Source organism: Sinohyriopsis cumingii, unplaced genomic scaffold (assembly GCF_028554795.1).
Source record: "Sinohyriopsis cumingii isolate HCF-2022 unplaced genomic scaffold, ASM2855479v2 utg001591l, whole genome shotgun sequence".
Lineage (NCBI taxonomy): Eukaryota > Metazoa > Mollusca > Bivalvia > Unionida > Unionidae > Sinohyriopsis > Sinohyriopsis cumingii.
In genome coordinates, this window is record NW_028316023.1 from 560,245 (window position 1) to 586,024 (window position 25,780).

The window sequence follows — 25,780 nt, forward strand, 5'->3', positions numbered from 1 at the left end:
TGCCTGACCAGAATCCATTTTATCTGCACACAGTATGTGTAGAAAAACAGCTCTTTTTCAATTTCTCCAAGTTTCATTCAAAATCCATTTCACCTTGGCACTAAATGGATTATTCTTAAGTATCAGTGGCATTTCATTTTCACGACATATATACTTCATATTGCTGCACACCAAATGAAAGTCTGTGGACAAAAATGTATGGAATTATTTTTATTAATATGTTATTCTTTCACACATTCATTGCTAAATGGTGAATGATACCAAACTGAAAGAAATGGGACATCACTATTACCATAATGTTAAGCCAGTTTTTTACAATCAGAGTACCATCACGACCTTTCTGTATCGAATTGGGCATTACCATAGCTCTAAAGTGATTTCTTCATACGATGTCAAACGAACAAGGTCATTTACGTCCGTTAAGGTCATTTACGTGCAGTCTTTGCAATGCCTGATGTACATACAAAAGTAATGAACTAAGGTTCACCTTCCCCCTCAACAAAATAGCCTGTAGCTTAAATTACACAGCAACGTTGTCTCAACCTTCTTTTTTATTTGCTACAATTTTTAAACAGTCGTAAATTTCTTGGAACTATTTCATATCATATAAAAAGTTTAAAGTCTCTGTTTCAGAATATTATGATATGAATGCATACCCTGCACATCAAATCACTTAAAATATAGATGACAGATGGCAATTCAAAATCGAAGGGAAATAACAGTTGTAATAGAACGACGGAAGTTTAGACCTCTGATGTAATGTGGATTCTGTATCCACTGTTATCTCCCCAGTGAATGATACTGAGGGCTCCCTCATACACTGATTTGCCCTCAGTCGTTGAAATTTTACATTTTTAATCCTTATCGTATGGAGGGTGTGGAGTTACGCTGCAGAACGTATTCGTCATACACTCTTGCAAGGAGCGGAGGAATCATACGCAGTCGTTACGTTTCCGACCAAAACCAAATACAGGCCTAGCTTGTTTAAAAATATAATTTACCAGCGCCATAATGTATTTTAGGTTTTAACGGTTCTGTTTGGCTGATAAGTATTGTTATCGGATCATCCGGAAAGTTCTTCTCCCTTGTAGTGCCAGATACTCCACTGCTAGGGTAAGACATAATAATATACTGCTACAGTTTCAGTCTTTTCTTGTATTGAAAAAGAAAAGTCATTCGTGTTAAAAACAGGAAGATGGGTTATTGTCGCTTTTTCTTCATGTCACTTGCAACATTATCCCACGTCTACGTCCATGATAAACTTTGGTGACTCCGGTTTTACCTGCAATATGTGACACCAAAAAGGCAACACGTAAAACAATATCGTACATATTAACACCTTGCAAGTCCTGTGCTGGTTACAACTATACATGTCGAAATGGTAAGTTCCTTTTCTATTATACAAATAATCACAAAAATGGCAAATTAATTAGATTTGGAAGTTGTTGTAGATGTGTCTTTCAGAGGGAGAATCAGAGACCCATGGAAGACTGGATTTAGTATCCTTCTACATTAAACTCTATTTCCAATTTTCTCCAGTTTTTAATTTGCTTTTCTTGTCTTTGTTTTTGTCGTCATTGTATGGTCATCATTGGTTTAGTCGTTGCTGTTGTTTCCGCTCTGCCTTTCAGATCATACAGTTTTAAAATGTGTGAGCTAAGTTACACATGTCTCTAATGTAATGTTATGTCCGTTATGGAGGAGCATATTATAATGATTCATCTGTATATATTAAATGTTTAGATTATTTTCTTTCGTAATTTTGATGATTTTGTTTTTCTTGGCCATTTGTAAATTTAAGAATGTATGTATAATGCATAGGTTGTCACCTATTTTTTTTTTTACATTTCAAGACGGAAAATACCCCGGATGACCGAATGCAGGGTAAGAGCGACTTTCCAGAGTACTGTAAGGCACTGCGAAAAAATATCAGTACCTTAAGATAAGGGTTAATCAGTTTTTTCGAAGTATACTTCAATCTGTCTCTCTCTCTTGCTTTCTGATGCTTATCCCACCACCACTACTACTAGTATTAATACTACTACTTTAAGTGATGTTTCTCCCATCACTATCATCACCGCTACTACTACTAATACTGTCGCTGATGTTTATCCCACCACCACCACTATTACCATTTCCACTACTACTACTACTACTACCATCTATCTTATGCTGATGCAACTACTGTATATACCTACTCTGCTTCTCAGCCCTTATGATATCACTTTATACCAGAATGTTTATATCGTACATACACCATGAGCAGCAGCGAGGGCGAATCCCACAAACTATTTCGCTTAACAGAGCTTCTATCGAGAACATTTTAGATAAAGTGATTCTTTTCACAAAATAAACCTTCCAGTCAGTAAACATGACAAAATAGGCTTTCTCTGCTGGCTTGAAGGGTTATCTCATGAAATTATCTACCTATACAACTATTTCTGCTAATACAAGGGTCTATCTTGCGAAAACACTCGGTGTTGTTCAGCCCTCTCTGCTGCTCTGAATTAAAAATTGTCAGCTGTTATTGTCGTCTCTGATCGTTTTTTGGTATTTGTGTGTTACATAAATCACGTCTGTGTCTGGAAAATATCCTGGCAGGGTTTGCCTGTCGTCGCCCTCTCTGCTGCTGCTCTCTAGTTAAAAATTGTATCTAATCCAACTCGATACCGTGTTCGAGGATCATGTAAATTTATCGTTACAAATCCATGTGGTTTTGCCTGAGCACGACTAAAGAAATGTTTAAACTTATTTATATCCATATCGCCGCTGCACCAAGTCTGATGAATATTTCTTAACGTGTGAGTGTCAACGCCGTTAAACACCGCAAGAATGTTACAGTTATCTCTGATCACTTTTGGTATTTGTGTATATCGCTGTGTTACATAAATCACGTCTGTGTTTTTGTGTCTGCCCCTGGAAAATATCCTGGCAGGGTTTGTCTGTTTGTCTAACATTACATCGTCGTACACGACTAAATTATTTACACTTCCATCAATGTCATCAATACTCGGCGCTTCATTGATATCTGTGATAAATTCAACGACGTCTTTATCGTCCTCACTTATAACTTTTGCACTTTCGTTAAAATCTTTTATTACGTCATATCACCGCTGATCGTCCACAGACGGAGCTATCAAATACAATTTATCTCACTTCATCCACTTCATTATTAAATTTAACAACAACTGTGTCTTACCCGACCCAGATGGACCTATAATAATCATTCGGACAGAATTTGGTAGCACCGAGTTATGTTTGATTGGCTCTCGTCGTTTTGTAGCGGAAAAGTCAGTGATCTCCATTAGATATATTATAAAATAATATGGATTTATATTGTGTGAAATGTAGAACACGTACCCCAACTGCGGACGTAACAACCACTACAACAAAAAATAATCGACAAGCTCTTACAGGCAAGTGTGAACGATGCGGCACAAGCAAGTTTAGATTTAATCCTTCAGGTAAAAAAAAAGCGAGGCGGTGATATCGCAGCTAAGTTAGGAAAATTACCCGGAACTCCGTGGGCTAAATACCCAGGAGAAAAACATCTTCCGGGATATAATTACTGTGGTCCTGGAACCCGACTTGATATCAGACTTGATGCCTTTGATCAGCCCAATCCAGGTGAGTATCCGATAAACGCTATTGATAAGGCGTGTCATGCGCATGATGTAGCTTACCGAAGTAAGGATTTGCAACAGCGCCATCTCGCGGATGTGAAATTAATTCACGCGTTAAATGCCATCACTCATAAATCTTTCAAAGAAAAGTTAGCTAGCTGGTTAATAAAATCCGCAATGAAAGGTAAATTAGCGCTAGGTGCTGGTAATTAATTATAATGGAGTCGATTTATTATTCCCCAAAAGGATATTGGAGAGGTAGCGCAGCAATTAGTAAACTCGCTGAAGCAGCAAAAGTTACGCGAGTTACTGCTAAAAATTGGTTATCCAAACAAGCAATATGGCAAATTTATCTACCGCGTCCTAAACAAATTCACTTTGCACATTTTGATGTTAGTGTACCAAATGAAGTTCATCAAGCCGATATATTATTTCTGCCACATGATACTATTAAAATCCGAAGACATCAAAACACATACAAGTACGCGTTAACTGTAGTTGATGTTGCAAGTAGATATAAAGATGCAGAACCGCTATCAACGAAAACAGCATCTGAAGTAGCCAATGCTTTTAAACAAATTTATCAACGAGGACCTCTACGACGGCCGCAGCTGTTACAAGTTGATCCTGGCAAAGAATTTCAAGGTGCAGTATCGTCGTTGATGAAGCAACATAACGTTACCATCAGACGAGGGTATACTGAAATTCATCGTGATCAGGCAATTGTTGAGCGATTTAATCGAACACTTGCTGAGTGGTTATTTGGATATCAATACGCGAAGGAATTCATTCAGGACACGAGATCTCGTGAATGGGTTGCGAGATTACCAAGCGTGATAGCTGCGCTAAATAATGAAATTACTCGAACAACCAACATGAAACCTGTTATCGCGATCACAAAAAAATATATAAACTTGCCACGGTGTAATTTTCCGACGCAGCCAACGCTGGGTGATGTCACTGTGAGATATTTATATGAACAAGGTGAACCTGAAGGTGGTAAAAAAAGAGCGACTGATCCTATCTGGAACATCACCACACACAAGATATCTAACATAACTAGATCCACTGGCAGACCAGCAATCTACAGGCTGGATTCAACTGCTCCTCAACGTGGATTCACACGTGAGCAATTACAAGTAATTCCCGAGGACACACAATTACCACCCCGATCACTTAACTAGCGCTGGCGCCTCTACGTCGATTACATTCAAGACAGGTCAGCATCACATTATCGCGTGTATGACCACGACTATTATCTTTTCTATCTACGGTAAATTGTCTTGAATTTTTATCCGAATAGTGCCACAACATTATACAATTACAGCTCGCACAGTGATTATTCTGCTGTTGTTTTAGTGTCATGATAAATTCAACATCAAGGTCGAAATCGCGATTATTTTTTTTTGTCACTCTGTTTGTAACCGGCGAGTTTTTTTCTTATTATGTCGCTGTTGTTTTCATTATTAATTTTATCAGCGTTTGACTCTTCCAAGACAATTCTTCGCAGTTGAGATATTCTTCTAACTCTGGACACAGCTAAGTAAACTAAGTTTGACCATTCGATTCGATCATCAGCGATCCAGACAGTTTTATCACTGATAGTCAATCCTTGAGATGAATGAATTGTCATTGCGTATCCTAGCGTCCACGGGGATTTGTTCATTTTTAGTGCGTCTTTGACAGCATCAATGTCAACTAGCACAATATCATTCAATACTAAATTCTGTTTCCATGACTCTTTCCCAGGAATATCAACTTCTATATTCTGTAACCGCGTATCAGCTGGTCTATAACATAACGGCACTGGCAACATTGGAAATTTGTCCCGTTGTAATTGAAATAACTGCTGTTGAAGTGTGTCTCTAACTATCTTTCTACTTGCCACTATCAAATCGTCTGGTTTCCATGTTTTCCAAAAGTCGCTCATTGAAGTTTCAGGAATCATCTCGCGCATAATTTCACATTGAATTTTATTCGGTTGTAATCTGATTAATGTTTTAAATTCCTTCAACGTTGCATCAAGTGCTCTATGATCATCAGACACTTCTTCATAATAATCAACAAAATCTTTTAACCACAAATGCGGAGATGGACCAACAAAAGGTGGTGGCTGACCGTGATCGCCGCACATTATCACTGCAGTATTCGCTGTTAGCAGCCAATCCAGGAACAATTTTAATATATCTAACGGTACCGTACATATCTCATCCCAAATTATTTTCCCGGGAATATATTTTGTTCCCATTCGATCTGGAGTCCATACACCACCGCTGTATTTGAAAAAGCTGTGATAAGTACAAGAATTAACTCCTCGTTGTTTCATCTCCCTGGCGAGCCTGTGTGTAGTTGTTAGCACAATCATATCCGAAGATTTGCCACGAAATAATTCAATCGCTCGAGTTGTCTTACCAGACCCTCCCAGTCCGTTCAAATAAACAGTTTTGTGTCTGGTGATCGGATCGTACACAGATGGTGCGTTCGACATTTCTGATAATTCTGATTTACAATAATCATCCTTAATCGTAACATCAGCTGATTCACAATATCCATGTAACATCTCCGCTTTTATTCTCCACGAACTCCATGATTCATCGCTGCTTGTAAAACGAGCCAGTGATTCTGAGTATCTTTTATTGATATAAAATGAATCCGTTGCAACTCTAAATGTAGTGTCAGGAAATCGATTTATCATTGATAGCAAATTTATAGAAACATAAGCCAGCATCGAAGATCTTAAATGTGTGAATTGAGGTGATTCTCCGTTAATATAACATACAACTGTGCCCAACTTTTCCCCGTCGGACAAGCGCGCGTCCTCCCGATTACAAAATATATTTTTCGCAGTGGCATCAGCAATTATAAAATCCAATTCAGCATCATCGATAATCAATCGTGAGTGATGTAGTTTATGATCATATGCACCACCTTGAGTAAATTTACCGATTATTCTTCGTCCGAGATCTTTTGCTGTTTTTTCACTATTGCTGAGTTTGATCTCGAGAACTTTAGGAGCCTCACCGACAATGACATCCATGAGAGTATTTGGACTCTCTCGTGCATACTCGCCAATGACATCATCGAGACTGATACGCTCCGGTGTTGGCAACCAAACTGAAATCTGCGGTCAATATGATATGATTGCTTCACTGACCGTCAACGATACCAGTATTCGGCTGTCAAGCATATATCGCAACAACACTATTGGCGCCCAACGCTTTTTACTAAAGTGTCTGCCAAACCAAACATAACAGCACGGATGAAGTTTTTCGGCAAATTCAAACGAAGTCACACGAGCAAATCCTGTCAGGGGAAAATCGGGTAAAGGACCGTTTATAGCAACTCGTGTCATCGAGTTCGTGGGATGTCCAAATCGCTTAAAATATTCGCGGCACTCGCCCATCCCAAGAAAGCTTCCCGAATAACATGCAGATATCCACGGAAATCATCTCACGGTAGTCATACCAGGTATTCCATAGTCCGCCATGTCCATACTCGACACAACTCAATTGTATATCCGAGAGAAACTCACTTCGTGTTGGTCTCCACGAATTTCTTTCTCTAGCAGCGTGGGCGACAACACTTGGAACTGTGAAACAATTAGTTAATAACTGCTCGGTGTTTTCTTCGATTGCATATTTCTCTGCGAGTTTTTTCATTTGTTGTTGCAGAGATTCCGTCCGGTATAAGTCGCCGTTAGGTTTTACAAATTGATCATACTCGCCATCTTCGGAACTTTTAAGCAACCACATCGACACAGGTTCGGTTTTACTTATCTGTTTAATAAAATCAAATATGTTCCCGCGATAATATTTCACAACACGATCTCGCGGTAATATTGTAACTGCGTTAGTCCAAGCGTGAGCGTTATGATCAATGATATTTATTGGAGCCCCGTATCGATTATATTTCGATTTGTATAACACTTCCTCTGTTATCGTTGTTACGGTTACGAGAAATCTTAATGCTTTTTATCCATCCTTGATATCCATCAAAGAGATAATTGATAATTGTTTTCGCCCGTGCATCATTCATTGTAGCATCGATGACAGAGTCAACATTGACAGAGTCGACATTGACTTCGTCAATGACACCTTCGGTGTCGCGGATAATTTTAAATGACGACCATACGTGAGATGCGCCGTCGTCGCGGAATTCTTTTTTGGCATTCCTGATAATATCAAACAGATCAGTCAGGTCTCGTCGTCGCGAGTCAGGGGTTAGTCTGTCAAGATCGAATCTCCCGGTGCCAATGGTAGATAATCTTTCAAATTCCTCCATATTATATTTAAGACAAATAATTAAATAAGAAATATTATATATAGAATGAATAAATGCAAGTGGCTTGGTACAAAATCATCAACCCTTTGTAATAAATCCTGCAGAGGTGAATTCTGTGGACAACATTCCCAAAGCGTGCGAAGGGGAAGTTTAGGGCCAATACCGTGTCTGCGATGTGGTGTTGGGGTCAGGGGTAAAACACAGTTATGTGCAAGTTGCGCAGCAAAACGATACCGTGAACTCAAACGATATTACAACAAATAAAATAACGACGTTGCGTTGAATTCCGAGCGCGATTATTTAAATACGTTTTCAGACAAATTATAGATTAGACAAATATATTATTATATAAATGAGCCAACATCCTATGATTGAAAATTATGAAGCATCTCGCGAGGGAATAGTCAGAAATAGCAGGTTGAAAAAAACAGTTGGTGTTGTTAATAATACTGGTTATCTTAGATTTAAGGTTGCTGGGAAAAAACCTATTATAATCACAGGTTCGTGTTCGAGTGTTTCTTTGGAGAGATCAAAGACGATCTTGTGATCGATCACATCAATGGTGTTAAAACCGATAATAATTTATCCAATCTAAGAGTTGTGACACAAATCCAAAATTGTAGGTCTGGTAATACTGGCTGTGGTAATAAGAGCGTCAGGAGAGTTGTATCCATAAATTTAGATACGAATGAAGAAATAATATTTTCATCTATGAACTCAGCTGGCAAGTATTTTGATATTTGTGCGGCCTCAGTACGAAGAGTCGCAGAAAAAATATACAATTTCCGCTCTGTCAAAACAAATAACAAGCAGAAAAATTGTTTTTCATTATTTACTTCACTAAAATCCGAGAATTTCCAATGGAAGATAACTCCGTTAGGCATATCTCATGCAATTAGTTCCCTCTCTTTGTCAATGTAATTGTGCAATACTCCTTGAGATGTCATTACAGGTAAATTTATCCAGCGGGGGGCAGAGCGGTATATTATTTTTTTTTACAGCCAGTCTATAACACTTCCGCGTTCACAAGTACAGGTATTTTTCAAATTCTATGTTAAAATCAGGTTCAGAATTTAAATTCGGCTTAGAACTTGTTAACGATATATACCACAGACGGGTAAACGGTTCTCCGTGTACAGGTAACACAATCTCCAATTACTCCCCCTTTGATGAAATCAAAGTGACTTCGTCAAAGTGACTTTATCAAAGTGACTTTGTCAACACCCGCAGGTGTATAATATTTTTTTCACAGATAAAATCTTTATTTTATTACACTTGTTCGGTTTTATGGTTCATCTGTATTTTCCACACGATCATATTTAAGAAAAAAACAAATAAAAACATTTTAAGCAAGTCACGCCCATCGCGTGAGCTATTTTTGAATTTCCAAGTATCAGTCGGTTTATATACGATACGATCTTATTAGAAGACGGAGTCTTCGAAGTTCAACAGTAATCAATACCATCTCGTCATATCCGCTCATGGCGGATGCTTTTTGCGTCATCCAGGGGCTGATTTTGGGGGGATGGTATACCCGCTGTTGAGTGTAGAAAATGACTCCGTTAGGATAAGTACTGTAAATACTATATGTTGTGCCGTCCTAGGACTAGTTAGAATTAAGTTATATATACTCGTTGAACCATCTGCTCACATGGGATTGTAAATACTATATGTTGTGCTGTCCTTACTATAAATACTATATGTTTTGCTGTCCTTACTATAAATACTATATGTTGTGCTGTCCTTAGTTACTACTATGTCCTACTGTAAGCTTGCTAAAATGCGGTGGCAATTTAGGAGCTTTACAGATGTAAATAGTGTAAATACTATATGTTGTGTTGTCCCTATATGAACCTGCTAGTATATCATTTGATAAGCTAGGGGTTCACCTGGGGAATGTCTCGTCGCTCGCAAACACACCCTCTGGGCTCTCTAGACTGTTATTTGACAGGTTAGGGGCTCACATGGGGGTCGTGTTTCCGCTCCTGAGTTTGGTAGCCTATCATACGATAAGCTAGAGACTCAAGGAGATGTGGTGTCTATTTTTTTTTCTTTTAAATATATAATATTTATATATATGAATTACGAAAATATCAATAATGTGATTGCTGCTATTAAAATATTAGAAGAACGCGGATTTAATATATCACTAAATTCTGAAATAATTATGTCTGATTTTCAATCATTACATGAAGCTAAATGCACAGGGCGTTATATTCTTCCTGCTCAGTATCGATTCATAAAAAAATTCAAAATAATTTGTATAAATCGCTGGCTAGAGTAGAAGAAGCACAAATAAACGAATTTGTTTCATTATCTCGTGCAATTGAAAAGATTAGGTTGGCATTGGCTCAAGAGTATGAAATGAAAAAGATAATAAATACTCCGGTAAGGAAATTAAAAAATTATATGTCCCCCTGATTTCATCAAGGATGAAATCAACGACGAAATCAAGACTGACGAGGAAGTAAATATCTCACCTTGATGAAGTCAAATACTTGGAAGTGAAATCGAAAGTAAAAAAATATATCACTTTTTTTACTTCCTTGATGAAATCAAGGTGATGAAATCAAGGCGATCGTAGTTTCCTTAGTCGGTGGGGTTTAATGCAGGAATGTGCATAATTGAGAATTTGATCTCTGTCACATACAACTGAAATAATATGCTCGCGTCTGAGACTATATAACTGTTGCTGTGTTAGTAAGAAATCTTCGTCTCCGTATTCGTCAATAATGAATTTAACGTTAATTTCTTCTTGTGCAAATGCAGCCCTAACTGCTTGCTCGAGCCCTTGTTTGTGATACACAAAAACATTTATGTGGTGGTACATATTTATAAATCTATAGATTTATCAATCTAATCTAAGATCTAAATACGTGTATATATTCGAGGATTTGATGTATACTGCAATGCGCAATCAGAACATGATCTTTTATCAATACTTGTAGTTGCGCATCAGTCAGTATAAAATCGTCATTACCGTATATATCAACAATTATTTTTTCCGGGGTAACTTTTCCGGTTTTGACAGCTTGATCAAGAAGTTCTTTATCATGTATGAACCATTTCACGCGATGATACATTATATAATACTTGCTTGATTAATTGTGAAATTGTGGAAGTCTATGACTTGGAAATCCTAGGATTTCACCAGGAGACTAATATGTAGTGTTTCATTCCGTAAATCAATAAGATTCCCACGCTGGTCTGTTAGTTTGAAATTTATTCTGGTCAGCCACGGATTATGACATCGTAGATAGACCGGATTGATCGGCTCTTGCACAACCAGAAATCCAGGTGGTTCTTTCGGAGTAAATGAATAAAGAATAAATCCTTGCTGGGTTTGATTTGATACTGTCGTGTCCGTGCTGTAACTGCCATCAATGACATCACATACAAGATTGACCGCGACCACTTCAGTTATGTTTACGATGCCCGGGGATACATGCCGGCCTTGCCCTTCGGGGTTATTGTTGTGTCTGAGGACAGTTGGCCCCGGTAGTGTTCTCCTGTGTTGTGCGATTATGTCGTTGAAGAGGACTGATTGATGAGGTCGGTGACAGATTTTTTCAACTCGGGAACATTATATCCGGGAAATTTAAACTTTGGCAACGTGGCTTCCGTCAGTGAATATACAGCTAGAAATTGTTGCTTACTACGATTTGTGTCATAGACGACGTCAGTAGGATCAATTGTTGCCTGAATTACTCGCTGGTTAATATATTCCATGTCGGCGGCAAGCTGATTTAATATTTCAGTCCGCGTAATAATTTCGCTGCGTGAACTTGTTATATTAAAAAGATGTTCTTGGAAGAGCCGCCGTAGCTGCGTTAGTTGTGTTTTATGTTCTTGATTAATGATTTTAAAATATTCAATAATATCTTCTAGGTTAATAAAATAAGAGTTAATTCCTTGGAGACCTCGTTCATAAGTAAACATCCACCGAATACGGTTCGTATCGTAGGAGCCAATTCTGCTACCCAACGTTGCACTTTTTATAGCATCCAAATTCGGTTTATATGACAGGGTAATTTCATGATATGATTGTTTGTCAGTGACATAATCAGACTTTTTAGGTGTTGTTTTTAGGTGTTGGTGGTATTGGTTGTGCCGGTGGAGCGACTTCAGGCCATCCTAACACTGTTCTGATCGAACTATTATATATATCCACGGCGTAGTCTGGGGTGTTTATTTCGATCGCGGACGACAGCGTTGGCTCATGAACAGTTATTGCTATTTTGGATTCCTTTGTTGTGATATTTTTTATTCGACGTTGTAATTCCTCATTGATTTCTTCGATTTGATAAGACCCGGTTATTAACCCAATGACGTTCCAGTCTGGCGTGCCATCGTTTTTATTTTTGTATGCAAACACAAACGAATTATTTGCTCGTAATTTACCAAACGATTTTGATCTGATATTGGGCCAACTGTGATATACTCGTAATTGTGCTCTCGCTTACTGGAATCGCAGTTGGAAAATTAATACTGAATTCTGGCTTAGTTGAGGTTACTGTTAACAAAGATGTTCGCGCCGGGCTTGTATTTGCGACTATCTGCTGAAGTAATTCCGTTGACATTGTTATTTATCTGCTGTCGTTTCAAATCGAAGTATTTTATACTCTGAGTATAATCGTTGTACATCTTTGCCATTTGCGCGAATTCGGAATCTGATATTGTTGTATCGTCAAGACTGGATGATATCAGCGCCGACAGTTTCGAGTAGGTGCTCGTGGCTGCGCTGTTTAACTTTTCATACTCGTGCAATTTTGTTAGCGCACACGAGAATATTTTTTTCGCGATAATATTAGCAACTCCTGCAATTGTCGCTGATGTTGAAACTGTAATTGTGACCGCGATTGCAGTTGTCACTGGTGTTAGAGCTGATAATAATACTCCCGTAGATGCAACTACCGCTGACACCGAATATACTATTGTGTCTAACATGGTTACACGCCGCTTGTATTTTTTTACCTTTTCTGTGTATTTGCTAATAGTATTTTTTAACTCTGCCATTCGCGTACCTGATCATATCTGTATTGTTGCGCTGTTGACTTCGTCGTTGACTTCGTCGTTGAGGCCATTTTATTATTTTACGCAGTAACCAATTGAGGCGTTTCAGCTACAAATTCCAAACTCCACCAGTAAGATGTTGCGGTTAATTTCTTGTCGGCGGATTCCAGTATAAATGTTTCTTCGGTTCCGCTATTTAATATGATATTCACAACCCCGGAATACTTGTCGGTGGAATGTCTCCAGGGATATGTTGTAAAGATTTCAAATTTAGCGGGACTGAACACAGACAGTCTATCTCCAGTGGCTGTTGCTGTATATTTGATAGTATTATTTTGTCGAGACCATGTTGCAAATCCAGATGATACCGTGTACACTATGTTGGTGATATGCCCGGGAGTAACTCCAGATGGGACTTTAATCAAACTGGTTTTGTTAACGATCTCAGGAATCCCCGCTACGATGTTTTGCTGTGTTTGTTTGATCGTGTCAATGTTGGTCTTGATATCAGAAAGTTTTATGTCGATGACGGGAGGAGTTCCAAAAAACTTATCCGTGGCATCATCGGTTTTTTGAAAGTTTCTTCGAAGTCTTGTAAACGCGTTTACATGAACATCATACTCAGCCCGCAACGTGGTTAGTTTACCGTCAATGGTGCTAACGCCTGTGTCAACATATTGTTTGTTTGCGGCATCTTCCGACGATGTTGCATCCGCTAACATAGTTATTTTGTTACCGCTGAGACTGAGTTCACCTGTCATTGTATCATCGGTCTTTTTTGCACGTTTCCTTGCAGCTTTTTGCGTATCATCTCGCAACGCCGCGATTGATATCAGCGAATCTCTGATTTTTCCGCTATCAGTGAACACAGGGATGTTACCCGGAGCAGCTCCAATAACCCTACGAATTATTTCATACCATTTGATATTGCTGGTCTATCCCGGTCAGACTTAAAAGATTATCGATTTCATCTTTGGTCGCATATTTTGATAAATCCACATCGGCGCGTTTCTTTGTCTTTGTTTCGATGAGAGATCTTCCGTAAATATCAACCATTATTTGATAGGAAACTGTTTAAATCGACCCATGGTATACTCGTGCACGATTTTGTGAGGTGGTTTGGTTGACGCTGATATCGCATCAAGAACATTCAGTACTTCACTGTCACATATCGGAGGATCGGTCAGTGTTTGTGTCGGTAGCGTTGAGTACCAAACTTTTGACCCTGACCCTGACTTTGTCGCGGGGACGTCTTTTGTATATTGGAGAAATTCAACTGGTGGTGCTAACCCATACGAATCAAATAGATAATTCCACGTGGATCGATCGCGTAAGCAACCCAGTGAGTTCCTGGACCATTGCTGTTGTCAAGATTAATAATTCCTGTTTCTGGATTATTTGGTTGTCGTGGCAATTGATCTCGCATAAAGACGCCTCTGAATTTTTTATATTTAATTGTTTAACAGCATCAAGCAAATCAAAATTTGACATCGGTGTGAAAATGCTAGCATTTTTTAAAACACTTTGTGTTTTTAGAACCGTTTTGGGTACCATGATGGTGGAGTTCCTGGAAGTCTTAGCCCTGATCCGCGAGCGGATCTCCCCTTTTTTTTGTATCCTTTTCCTGTGGCTTTCTTTAGTGCCATTCCAGCAGCGGTTCCAACAGCTCCTAACGCGGCGGCCTTAGCGACAGCTGGGGCAGCAGCGGCTATCAATCGCAAAGTTATAAGAAATGTCATACAGGCACGTTAATGTCACTCTGACTCCTGGTCAGGTCAAGAAATATACCACCAGTTTTAACCATATCTTTGACCGCGGCTGTAGAGAAATCAAGATGAGTCCCAGTTTTCGCCTGCTTTGCTTTATTGAAATGTTTTAGTTGGGTTTTAGTCAGCGACAGTTTGTTTGGACCACCATTAGCGATTTGATCATGTTTTAAAGTTATTTTTGTCCCACATGTGCTCGCGTTCTTCGATTGTAACTTCTTGACCTGACCAGGAGTCAGAGTGACATTAACGTGACTGTATGACATTTCTTATAACTTTGCGATTGATCTAATTGTCTACAAGTTTTCCACTGGTGCATCAGCGAATATCATTCGGCCGCCAGCACCTTCAAGCAACATTGCTTTGTCGGAAAGTATGACCGCGATTGCTCTGTAATTAGCTATAGCTCCTAGGTCTCTATTCACGGTAGCCCGAAAGTGTGTATCAACGACAGACTGTCTGGTTAAATCAAGATGCTCTAACGAGAAGTAATAGATTGGATAATGAGATATACAATCCAATTGTGATATTTGCAAACCAGTATCGATATTTAGATCACGCGCTAGATATTTTGTCAATCGTTGATATGCACGTGCAACATAATTATTACCAAAATCTAACAGTATGTTCTCAGACGGTTCTTGATGTCCGTTTATTCTCAAAGAAACGTCAGTGATACCAAGTTGATCAAATATCATATGCGAACGTGTTTCATTACCCACCCGTGCAATCATCCTGATTAGCAATAAAAATATGTCGCGGCGCGGAAACTCCCTGCTGTGATGCTATATGCCATGTGAATAAACCGTTATTGGTATTTTGAATACTATCTGTGGTTGTTGCAAGCCACGATAACAACACTTTACCACCTTGATCCATAAAAGAAAGCAGTCGCTGTTCTTTAGTAATTGCAGGAGTCATTACCGGCATCCACAGTGATAGTTTTGTTATGTTTACCTTACCCTCGTCACCTAGAGGTCGCCATATAGCATCATTATCGTTGGCTTTTCTAACAAGCACGACCGTATGTTTTGCTCCAAAAGTTACCTTTCTGACATCTCTGCAAAATCCAAAGATGTGCGACAGCGGAATGGCACATGAAAAATTTCTACGATTACCTTTCAACATTTGTCTACGTGCAGCGAAACCTAAATTAAATTCTGTATTAGCGCTAATAATCATATCTTCCACGTCGATATCAGCAGGATTAGGGGCAGCACGGTTTTTTGGTCGTCTAATAATGAACTGATCACTGTTATGATAATTAGAAGCGTCCTTGGCAAACATCATTGATGGGCCAGCTGATCTTGTATAATCATCAGAATATCTTGCTAGACCAATTATTGTTGTAGCAACATCGACATCCTTCTGAATCGATTCAATATTTTTTCCATCAATCATGTAGATAGCACTATCAACAAGGCCATAATTCCGTTATTGACAAAACCAATTTTAATCGCATCCCCGTATTCTGTATCATCTGTTTTTATAATTTCACCTTCTACTTCAATAAATGCTTCAGCGGGCAGGAAATATCTACTTGTATCTTGAACCTGTAATTCAATTCGTCCTCGTTTATTTGGCTCTCGTGCGTCATAAGAATAATACTGATAATCACGCACTGATTCATTTTTAAGGACCGGTTCGTCCATGTCGAATGCTGGGTCGGATTCCCGTTTAAACATTTTATTATAGAAGTTATCGTCTAAAACGAAGACCACTTCCCGCCACCAAACTTGTGTTTATTTGTTCAGGATTTATCAGCGCTGCTAGTTTTTAATTTGCGGCTTCATTTATTACTTTACTAACATTTGCGGGCATGTCTGCGGTGGCTGGTAATTTTACTTGTGGTGGTTTTCTGCGTATTAATCGCGCTAGTCTATTCTTGATTGCCAAGAATACTTTACTGGCAGCGCTACCAACAGCGCCAGTAGCTTTATCTTTGATAACATCAATAGCTTTCATTGATAATTGTTTTGCGATCGGTATTGTTTTAGGTGCCATCCTCGCGAATAAACCCCGAACAACATCACCAAGTCCGTTTCCATAAGTCATCCTGTATACGGGTACTCGTGAATTTACAACCCTGACCATAACTGGTCTACGATGAGAATTGTGTACAATCATTTTATTTAATCAGTTATTTCTCTAATCGCTGTCCGCGAGTTCATCAATAAGTTCTCGGTAGATGTGAGCATCCATGATGCCGCCGCGAAATAATCGCTGACAGATATCAGCCGCTTAATTAATTATTACTGGTGAGTTATTTCCAGCCCGCGCTCCTCCTATGAGAACTTCTAAACCGTGATACATCATTGATGATATTATCAGGACAAATATTTAAACCTTTTCCAGTTTTTGGTTGTTGTCGTACAATTCTCGGGGTTAAAACATCTTGCGGTAAACTTTCAGGAGATGTTGTTAAACCAATTATCGGCGACCTAGTTGGCTCGGATTTTTGACGACGTGGACTTTGTTCAGATGCAACCTCATATTCACCTAACTGGACTAGGTCAGGGTCTATTATCCTCCGCCGTGGTTGTTGCAAAGGTGTAGAAGGTTTCTGCTGGGGGGGGGGGGGGGGGGTTCTAGTTGTTTTACATATTCGTCATAAACTCTTCTTACTTCACCAAGGAGACCTCTGTATTCTAAATCATCGTCTCTGGCTTGTTTTTTTTTTTGTTTTTATATATATGATATATCCATTTAATAAAATTATCATCGTTTATTTTTTCAAAACCGGGTTTTAAGATACTAGATTTATTAAACATACCAATTAATATTTTTCTGGGCAATTCTTCTCTTGTAGTATTTTTAATATCTTCAGCAAAACCCTCCCTAAATTTTGCAATCAGCCCAATATTTTCCTTTATTGCTTTAGACGCGAGCTCAGTACGAATTTGTCCAATACCTTCAAGTATTTCTTCGCCGACGGGCGGAGGTTGAGCTGCAACTATATTAGTTGGAAGATCTTGTAAAAGTTTTTTTGTTTGTTTGGTTCTTCTAGCAATTTTTTCAGTCTGCTCGGCGGTTTGTTTTAGCACTGGAAGAATACCCTTTTCATCTCCCAACAAAGCTCTTTCTGTAATCTCCGCAGCTTTCTCAGTAGCTGTTGTAACGGGTTTAAATAATTCTTCTGCACCTGTCGCAAATTCAACTTGCGCTTGCTGCCGCGCTTGTAATTTTTGTCTTACAGAATCTCTCACAGGAAGAAATTTTTTTATTGCTTCTAGTCGCTCTCGAGCTAATCTAGCGGAATGTGCTTCTCCAATGTTGGCCATTATTGTTAACTTAAATTTTTAATTTACAGCAGCAGAGAGGGCGACGACAGGCAAACCCTGCCAGGATATTTTCCAGACACAGACGTGATTTATGTAACACACAAATACAAAAACGATCAGAGACGACAATAACAGCTGACAACTTTTAGTTCAGAGCAGCAGAGAGGGATGAACAACACCGAGTGTTTTCGCAAGATAGACCCTTGTATTAGCAGAAATAGTTGTATAGGTAGATATTTTCATGAGATAATCCTTCAAGTCAGCAGAGAAAGACTATTTTGTCATGTTTACTGACTGGAGGGTTTATTTTGTGAAAAAGATTCACTCTATCTAAAATGTTCTCGATAGAAGGCTCTGTTAAGCGAAATAGTTTGTGGGATTCGCCCTCTCTGCTGCTCCATGTGAATAATGTTGAAAATCTACTATTTCCCGTAATGTTAAAGTTTTCTCATCGCTGTCTTATTATTTTGTAATAGTGGGAAGAACAAAAATCACCATAGAAACCAAAACAAAAAGAACAACATTTAGCCTAATGTTACATATTATCACTTGTACTTTATTAAATCTTCGGGAGAGATTCCATCCTTGGAATTTTTTAAAAATCTTTTTCTTTTGTTGAACTGAGGTTAGGACATAAAATCCGTATTGTACGTTTTTAAACTGTTGAGCATTTACACTCAGACTCAATAAAGAAACAATCTCTCGATGCATCGCGGTATGGCGATAACATTTAAACTCGGACTCAATAAAAGAACAATTTCTCGATGTATCACGGTATGGAAATAACATTTAAACTCGGACTCAATAAAGAAACAATTTCTCGATGCATCGCGGTGTGGCAAGAACATTTAAACTCGGACTGAATAACACAACAATATATCGATGCAATTCAGTGTGGCAATAACATTTAAACTCCGACTCAACAACAAAACAATATCTCGATGAAACGCTGTATGGCAATAACATTTACACTCGAACTCAGTAACAAAACAATCTGTCCATGCATTGCAATAACGTTTACGCTATTTATTTATTTCATTTTTATTTCAATTAATTTTACTTTCTATGTAAAGTTGAGGTTATCCAGTGCGAATACGTCGATGGACTTTGAATCGAAGTTCATTCGCTACTTGACATTTTGTGCGATAGTCACTGGCCATATGAATATTTTATATCTAAACTGGTTTGAATGTAAAGATTTAAATTTTTTTTAGTCCTTTCACTAATACCACTTTATCATTTACATTAAAAAAATAAAAACAGAAGATAACAAAGGCACACATCTGCTGCCACTTTTGCAAGGTAAACATTTTTCCGTGCGCAGTAAGTGATACTCGTTTTTGTCAAGACTAACGGTTGATAGAAACTTAAAGATTGGAAAGTATTACTGTCTCTATTCCTAGCGTACAAGCAGGCATGGAAGCTCCTTGATGGAGACGAAACAGGAAAGCTTCCAGTTAGCTTTCTTGGTCGCATTTTCCGGGCTTTTGGGAAGAATCCATCCGAGAAAGAAATGGAAACCATCATTGTGGGTCATGATCTGGATAAAGGTACATAGTCTCTCTCTCTCTCTCTCTCTCACACACACACACACACACACACACAGACACACAGACACACTAAAACATTTAATATCACAATATTGGTTTGAGTATGAGTTCATAGATCAAGAAATAACTGGATTGTTACTAAAGGTTGTTGACAATATAAGATATGTATATCCTCTCTTTTACAGTTAAGGGCAGTATAACATTTGAAGAAGTGCTGCCATTATTCATAGAGGTAAAGGACAGTTCTATCGACGTCACAATGCTACGAAAATCCTTTAAGATGTTTGATGAAGAGGGAAATGGTATTATCAGCGTAGACAATTTGAGGGAAGCTCTCTGCAAACTTGGGGAACCATTGACTACGGACGAAGTGGACTACTTAACACAGTTAGTAGAAGTCAAAGACCACAAAATTCGTTACGACGGTAAGACATTTTATTAATCCCAGCAAACTCAAATAGTAATAACCTTTAACACATATTTAACACATTTTATCCTTCACCACTGATATTAAGCTCGATATATTTGATAGACCGCCTACTACTTTTCTTTGCATCATTCAACAAGATTACATTTCATACATTTCTAGCGCCCTACTTCATTTATTTTAGAAAAGTGAGGTATTTCTAAAATGATTAATGCATAAATTTATATTCTGAGAATGACCGCCTGGTCAGCTGGTAGAACCACAGGGGGTACATGCTAAATGGCTAATGTTGTAATACTCCTCCGATCACCACCATCCCTGGTATAAAAAAATCAATTCCACACCTGTAATGATATTGGATGACATTTTAGAGGATGATTTCGCCGATTCAATAAAACCTGCAAAGATCTGCAGAAAATTTTGTCTGCACACATCGGTGTACATTTTATACACTTACCCGTATTTCTAGCGCTGTTGAGCTGCCGTCAGTTTAAGGGTTCTTTTGTGATATGTGCATAATATTTCCGGATCAAATCCTATGCTAGGCGACTTGTAAATCCATGTAGAATAGTACAACCCTCTGTCCTGTGGCCATTTTGAATTTCGCGCCAGATATGGCTATTACCAAATTCCGATAAGTGTCTAAACTGTACGCAGGTGTGTTTCGGAAAGATCTGCATGCAGTAAAATTGAATATTTTAATAAACATGTGACATCAGACCCACATTTTGTCCATCAATATCCATACAGATTTAGGGAGAGGGGTTAATATATCGGACTACATCATCGCTATTACTATTAATGTTCATTTAATAGCCGAGGGGTGGGTGGAATGGCGAGGTCTTTTGAGTGTAATAGGATAATTAGTGCTAACTTCTCCAATTCGATGGTATTTTTGGTTTGTGTTACGACGCTTAGGTCTTAAATTAAGTAACAGAAAGGAGCGAAAACTAACACGTTTTGCAAAATTCAGACATAATTTATTGCTTTGAATACAAGTGAAAATTGTTTTAAAAAAACTTACAGTATTTTGAATTAAATCCCAAATAGTCTTAAAAGTTCTCTCACAAGTCCAAAAGTATAGCGTATTCTGCTAGAGTTCCAGAGGTGTTCCGAATGAATTCTAATACTGGATGTGCTGATGTGCCAATAGTCTTCGCTAATGTGCCCACAATATATGTATAAAAGCCATATTTCTTTGGAGGACCACTGTGTACACTTCACATATTGCTGCTTTTTCAATAATAATTCTTTACAAAGAATATATTATTCTAAACTCACCTTTGACAGAGCTATCAGTTTAACAAAAGCAAAATTGCCCTTGAATAAATAAACATGCTAGGGGCATTGTCAACAAGACGATTATATTAAGGGTCCGCAACACTCACTGATTAACATTTTTTAATATAAGTTCATATAAATATTAATTTGCTCACAATTTTGCATGACAGGTCAACGATCATTTCTATCAAAATCGCTATATATATACACTATACACGTTATTATAAATCACACATGTTAATATAAATTTCACATGCTAACATAAATCACACGTGTTAATATGAATCACACACATTAATACAAATCACACACATTAATATAAATCACTCATGTTAATATAAATCACATACGTTAATGTAGATCACACATGTTGCTATAAATTACACATGCAACATAAATCACACACGTTAATATAAGTTACACACGGTAATACAAATCACTATTTAGTATAACTCACACATGTTAATAAAAATCACACACGTTAATGTAAATCACACATGTTAACATAAATTACATACTTTAATATCAATCACACACTATTTAACACCGCAAGAAGTTGACGTATAAGCAAATCAGAACATTGTCCACTTCAAACAATCAGAATACACGCATATGTCAAAAGTGTTGTGTGGGCTTTTTCTTGCAAATGTTTAGATTTTAAAAATCAAAGACACTCATTTAAATTGTTACGGCAATGTATTAACCAATAAATGAGTGAATATTATATTGCATACGAAAATCTAAAGAAAAACAAGCTGAATCACAAATATCTCCTTCCCTACCAATTAACCTACCTACCTCTCTACCAACCTAAGTACTCTCATGATCGAAAAGGTTATAAAACTTAAGACAAACATTACACTTCATAAACACATTTTCTGCTAGTTCCTGGTGTATATATTTTAATCTCTACGATTCAGATTTTTTTCTTTTATTTCAGATCTCATCAAGACACTGCTATCCATTTGAATAGAAACCTGCATTAAAACGGCTAATATATTATTGATTTCACCAGTTGCTTAAAAGATTTATTTCAATTGTTACTTTATATAAAAGGAAAACAGATAAAGTAGATAAAACTTGAAAAGCATAGAAAGATCCATAGATTAAGATGACGGTGTCATGTGCCGAAAGAGCTAAACAGTCCCCGGAGTGTAATGAAACTTTTATCTCTGGAAATATAGTACACTGGACAAAAGTCATATCATTTAATTAAGTTTCTAGTCTAATAAAGAGGGTGTCTGAACCAGTTGTTTTAAGGAGAAAACTTGTACAAATATGAAAGCGGAGGTCTTTCTTATTATTAGTAAGTGAATTGTCATAATATATTTGAATTAGCTGGATATTTAGGCATATGTTAGTCTATTAATTCAAGCCGCTTCTGACAGAGCTTCAATGTGCTTTGTAAAATATCTGAATTTTCTTTACACTTATCTTCTAAATTCCTGCTATAATTTCAGTTAGTTACTTGTCGGATATAGCCACTTGTTGCTTTCTTTCTATTTTTCTTTCTTTTGGGGGAGGGGTTCAGATATATATGTAACATATCTTCATCAGCACTGGTGACAGATTTTAAATCTTTTTTTTAATAAAAATGCTTCTTTGCTGTGTGAGTTTCCGTATCTGGTAGATACTGATTAATATATTTGTCTTTCTTTCAAATTGACCGTTCCGGTAGCCTAAGTGGTTGGAGGGTCCGCCTTGGATGCGAGAAGTCGTGGGTTCGAATCCCGGCCGAGTAATATCAACGACTTATAAAAAATGGTACTAGCAGCTGACTCGCTTGGCGCTCAGCGTTAAGAGGTTAGTGTTAGGATTGGTCGGCCTGATGTCAGGATAATGCGACTGGGTGGGTCATGATGCTACATGTTTGCAGCATGATGCCCCAGTGCCAAACATTTCTATAAACTGCCACACTGCAGACAACGTAGCGTTATGACTAGAATTGTTAAAGCTACGTTAAAAATCCCCCCCACACACACACACACTGTTCAACTTGTTCAGAGTGTAAAGTATTAAAGATGAATCAATACATTATTTTGTTATTGAGCTTTATCCATTATCCTTATTGTGATTTCGGCATCCTAAAATGCAGCGATGAAGTCCCTATGAGTTTGCACCCATACTAGTATTTTAAAAATTACCTCAGATGAAAACACTTTTTTTCTCTTCTATATTTATTGTACACTGGACTCATTCCTTTTTGTACACTATTATTAATCATCACGTCCATCCATCAAACAATTTTCCTTCACTTTTTCCGTACTTGTTTTTTTCTGGGAGTTTTTGGGCGGGTTTTTTGTTGTTGTTGTTAATCTCCCGAGTTGATTACATTGTGAAGTCGTGACATTTTTTTTAAAACTGGTTATTACTAGAGTGTGCTCACATTGATTAAACGTCAAAACCTTGATTCTGGATTCAAGAACACTTTATTGGCATGGTAATTTGGTCCACTATACAAGAATTATCTTTGTGAACACATCGCTAAAAAATAGGAATTCTGATATCTGAATTTCAGGAGAGTGGCTGAAAGCTAAAGCTATGCTTTCGTTGCATCTGAAACCTCATCGTCCATGTTCGTCCATATCGTTAATTTGTTTGAGCGTTTAATAGATGAATACAGAGTTGAGCGAAGGTCACGTGTCTTCAGAGCAACTCCCCGTGTCTTGTGCGTTCAGTGCTCCACAAGTTGATTAATATCACAATGAAGACAACTTCTAAACTGCCGTGTGTCCACACGAATAAATTATCAATTTCCAAACATTTTCTTGTTTTTCCCCAATTGCTCATATGAACACATTCCTCACAGATCTTCCATTGAGACTGAGACAGTGCAATATTTACCATGCATATGTTAAGAATTGTCGGTAGAGGCCCTTGGTTAGAGAACTACGAAAATGATCTGTGTATGTTGCGAAAAAAATACTGATGGTAAGCGTTTTATGTTTCGTCATTCAGTTTGATTTCGATATTATCCAAAGAATGTAGACAACTAACAATATTCTGTATCATAACTCTCACATTTACCTCGGCATCTTGAACAGACAAACTTTCCACTTGTTTCCCGTCTCTTTTCTCATCAACGTGAAACTTTCACATGTACTTTATATGCACGGGATATACTCAGCTGAGGCTTACAAATTTACTCAAATATTATATATACGTCTTATATTAAACGTTACAAATCTCTCGTGTAATGCTTCTGCAGACGACATTATAAAGATAGATAAGTTTAGTTATTTTGCTTTAAGAATATTATTGATTCTTCTGTCCTCTGTAAATCGCTCGCTGGAATAACTTATTTAGAAGTAGGAAACGGGAGAAGCATAATTGTCTTCCTTTAAAATAGTCATATATTGTGATCATTTGTATTTAATTGCGTGATTGTATCCTACGAGCAATTAAAAATAGAACGTAATCTCCCTAAAGAAAATTTAAAGTAAATTTCCTAACATAGCTAGGGGAACATTGCGAAAGACACTACTATAGAACCTTACAACAGAGTTTATCATTTACAGTTAGAATATAAATAACAGAATAAAAATTAGCTCACAATTTTTAAATAATCACAATGGTACCACATCGTGAAATAACTGCAATCTTTAAACCAATTATAACGAAACATGATGAACCAATTCAACTTTCTGGTGGAAAACTAAATTGACTGTGACTATTGACTATAAAAGTAGTACGTAAATGGAGCTTTTGCCTCATTCAATATCCTGTGGGTGCCCGGACACCCGTTCTCGCCTCTAACCCCCATGACAAGCTACCCCTCCACGTAGGCCATGATATTTTGGTTATTTTTTTGTCGAGCGGTTGCTAGAGGATTAAACGCTCACGAGAGTGTCAGTCATGGGGGTTAGAGTCTCGTACGGATGTCCGTATCCCCATAGGGTATCGAATAAGGTCAAATAACCCTTTCCATACTACTCTGCGCTAGTCTGCAGTGATTGTGGAAAGGAAAAACCTCGGCAGAAAGTGTGAGTGATGATCCATGGTAGCGAACGATATTATACACGCTGCTAAGAGTACTATATTAGCTTGCAGTATGTTGATATTTTCCACAGTGTAATATATATATATATATATATATATATATATATATATATATATATATATATATATATATATATATATATATATATATATATATATATATATATATATATACATATTAGTAAAAAAACGAAAAATATAGCCGAGTTGTGAATACAGTTTGTATCAAATGCTAGGATTGGCTTAATATAGAAAATGTTGAGCGACAGACAGGGAATTGATTGCCAAAGCATTATGAAGGAGTTTATTGATGTCGCTATAAATGATGTAATCCTGCCAAAAGATTGGAAGATCAGAGATATAGTAGAAATGCGTAATACAGATTTATAAAAGAGGCCCTTACAATGTTGTACAAATTATTCGAAACAAAGTTTGAGTACAGTGATAAGCTGGTAAATTTGTCAGTGACCTTAGAAATGAATCGGAATAAACTTGGGCAGATTTATGAAGAAAACAAAACAAAAAGAAATTGCAGAATATCGTGCATGAAACAGTATAT

General features: G+C 37.6%; 1 protein-coding gene across 1 annotated transcript; it reads left to right on the forward strand.

Moving 5' to 3' along the window:
• The first annotated feature begins 1,317 nt into the window (after window positions 1–1,317).
• LOC149771923 (uncharacterized) lies at window positions 1,318–23,259 on the forward strand. The gene is made up of 5 exons (XM_089948086.1): window positions 1,318–1,381; window positions 1,854–1,884; window positions 19,368–19,514; window positions 19,700–19,939; window positions 22,163–23,259. Exons 1-5 carry the CDS (start codon window positions 1,379–1,381, stop codon window positions 22,189–22,191), a joined length of 450 nt encoding a protein of 149 aa, XP_089804212.1. The 5' UTR covers window positions 1,318–1,378; the 3' UTR covers window positions 22,192–23,259.
• Window positions 23,260–25,780: the final 2,521 nt, after the last annotated feature.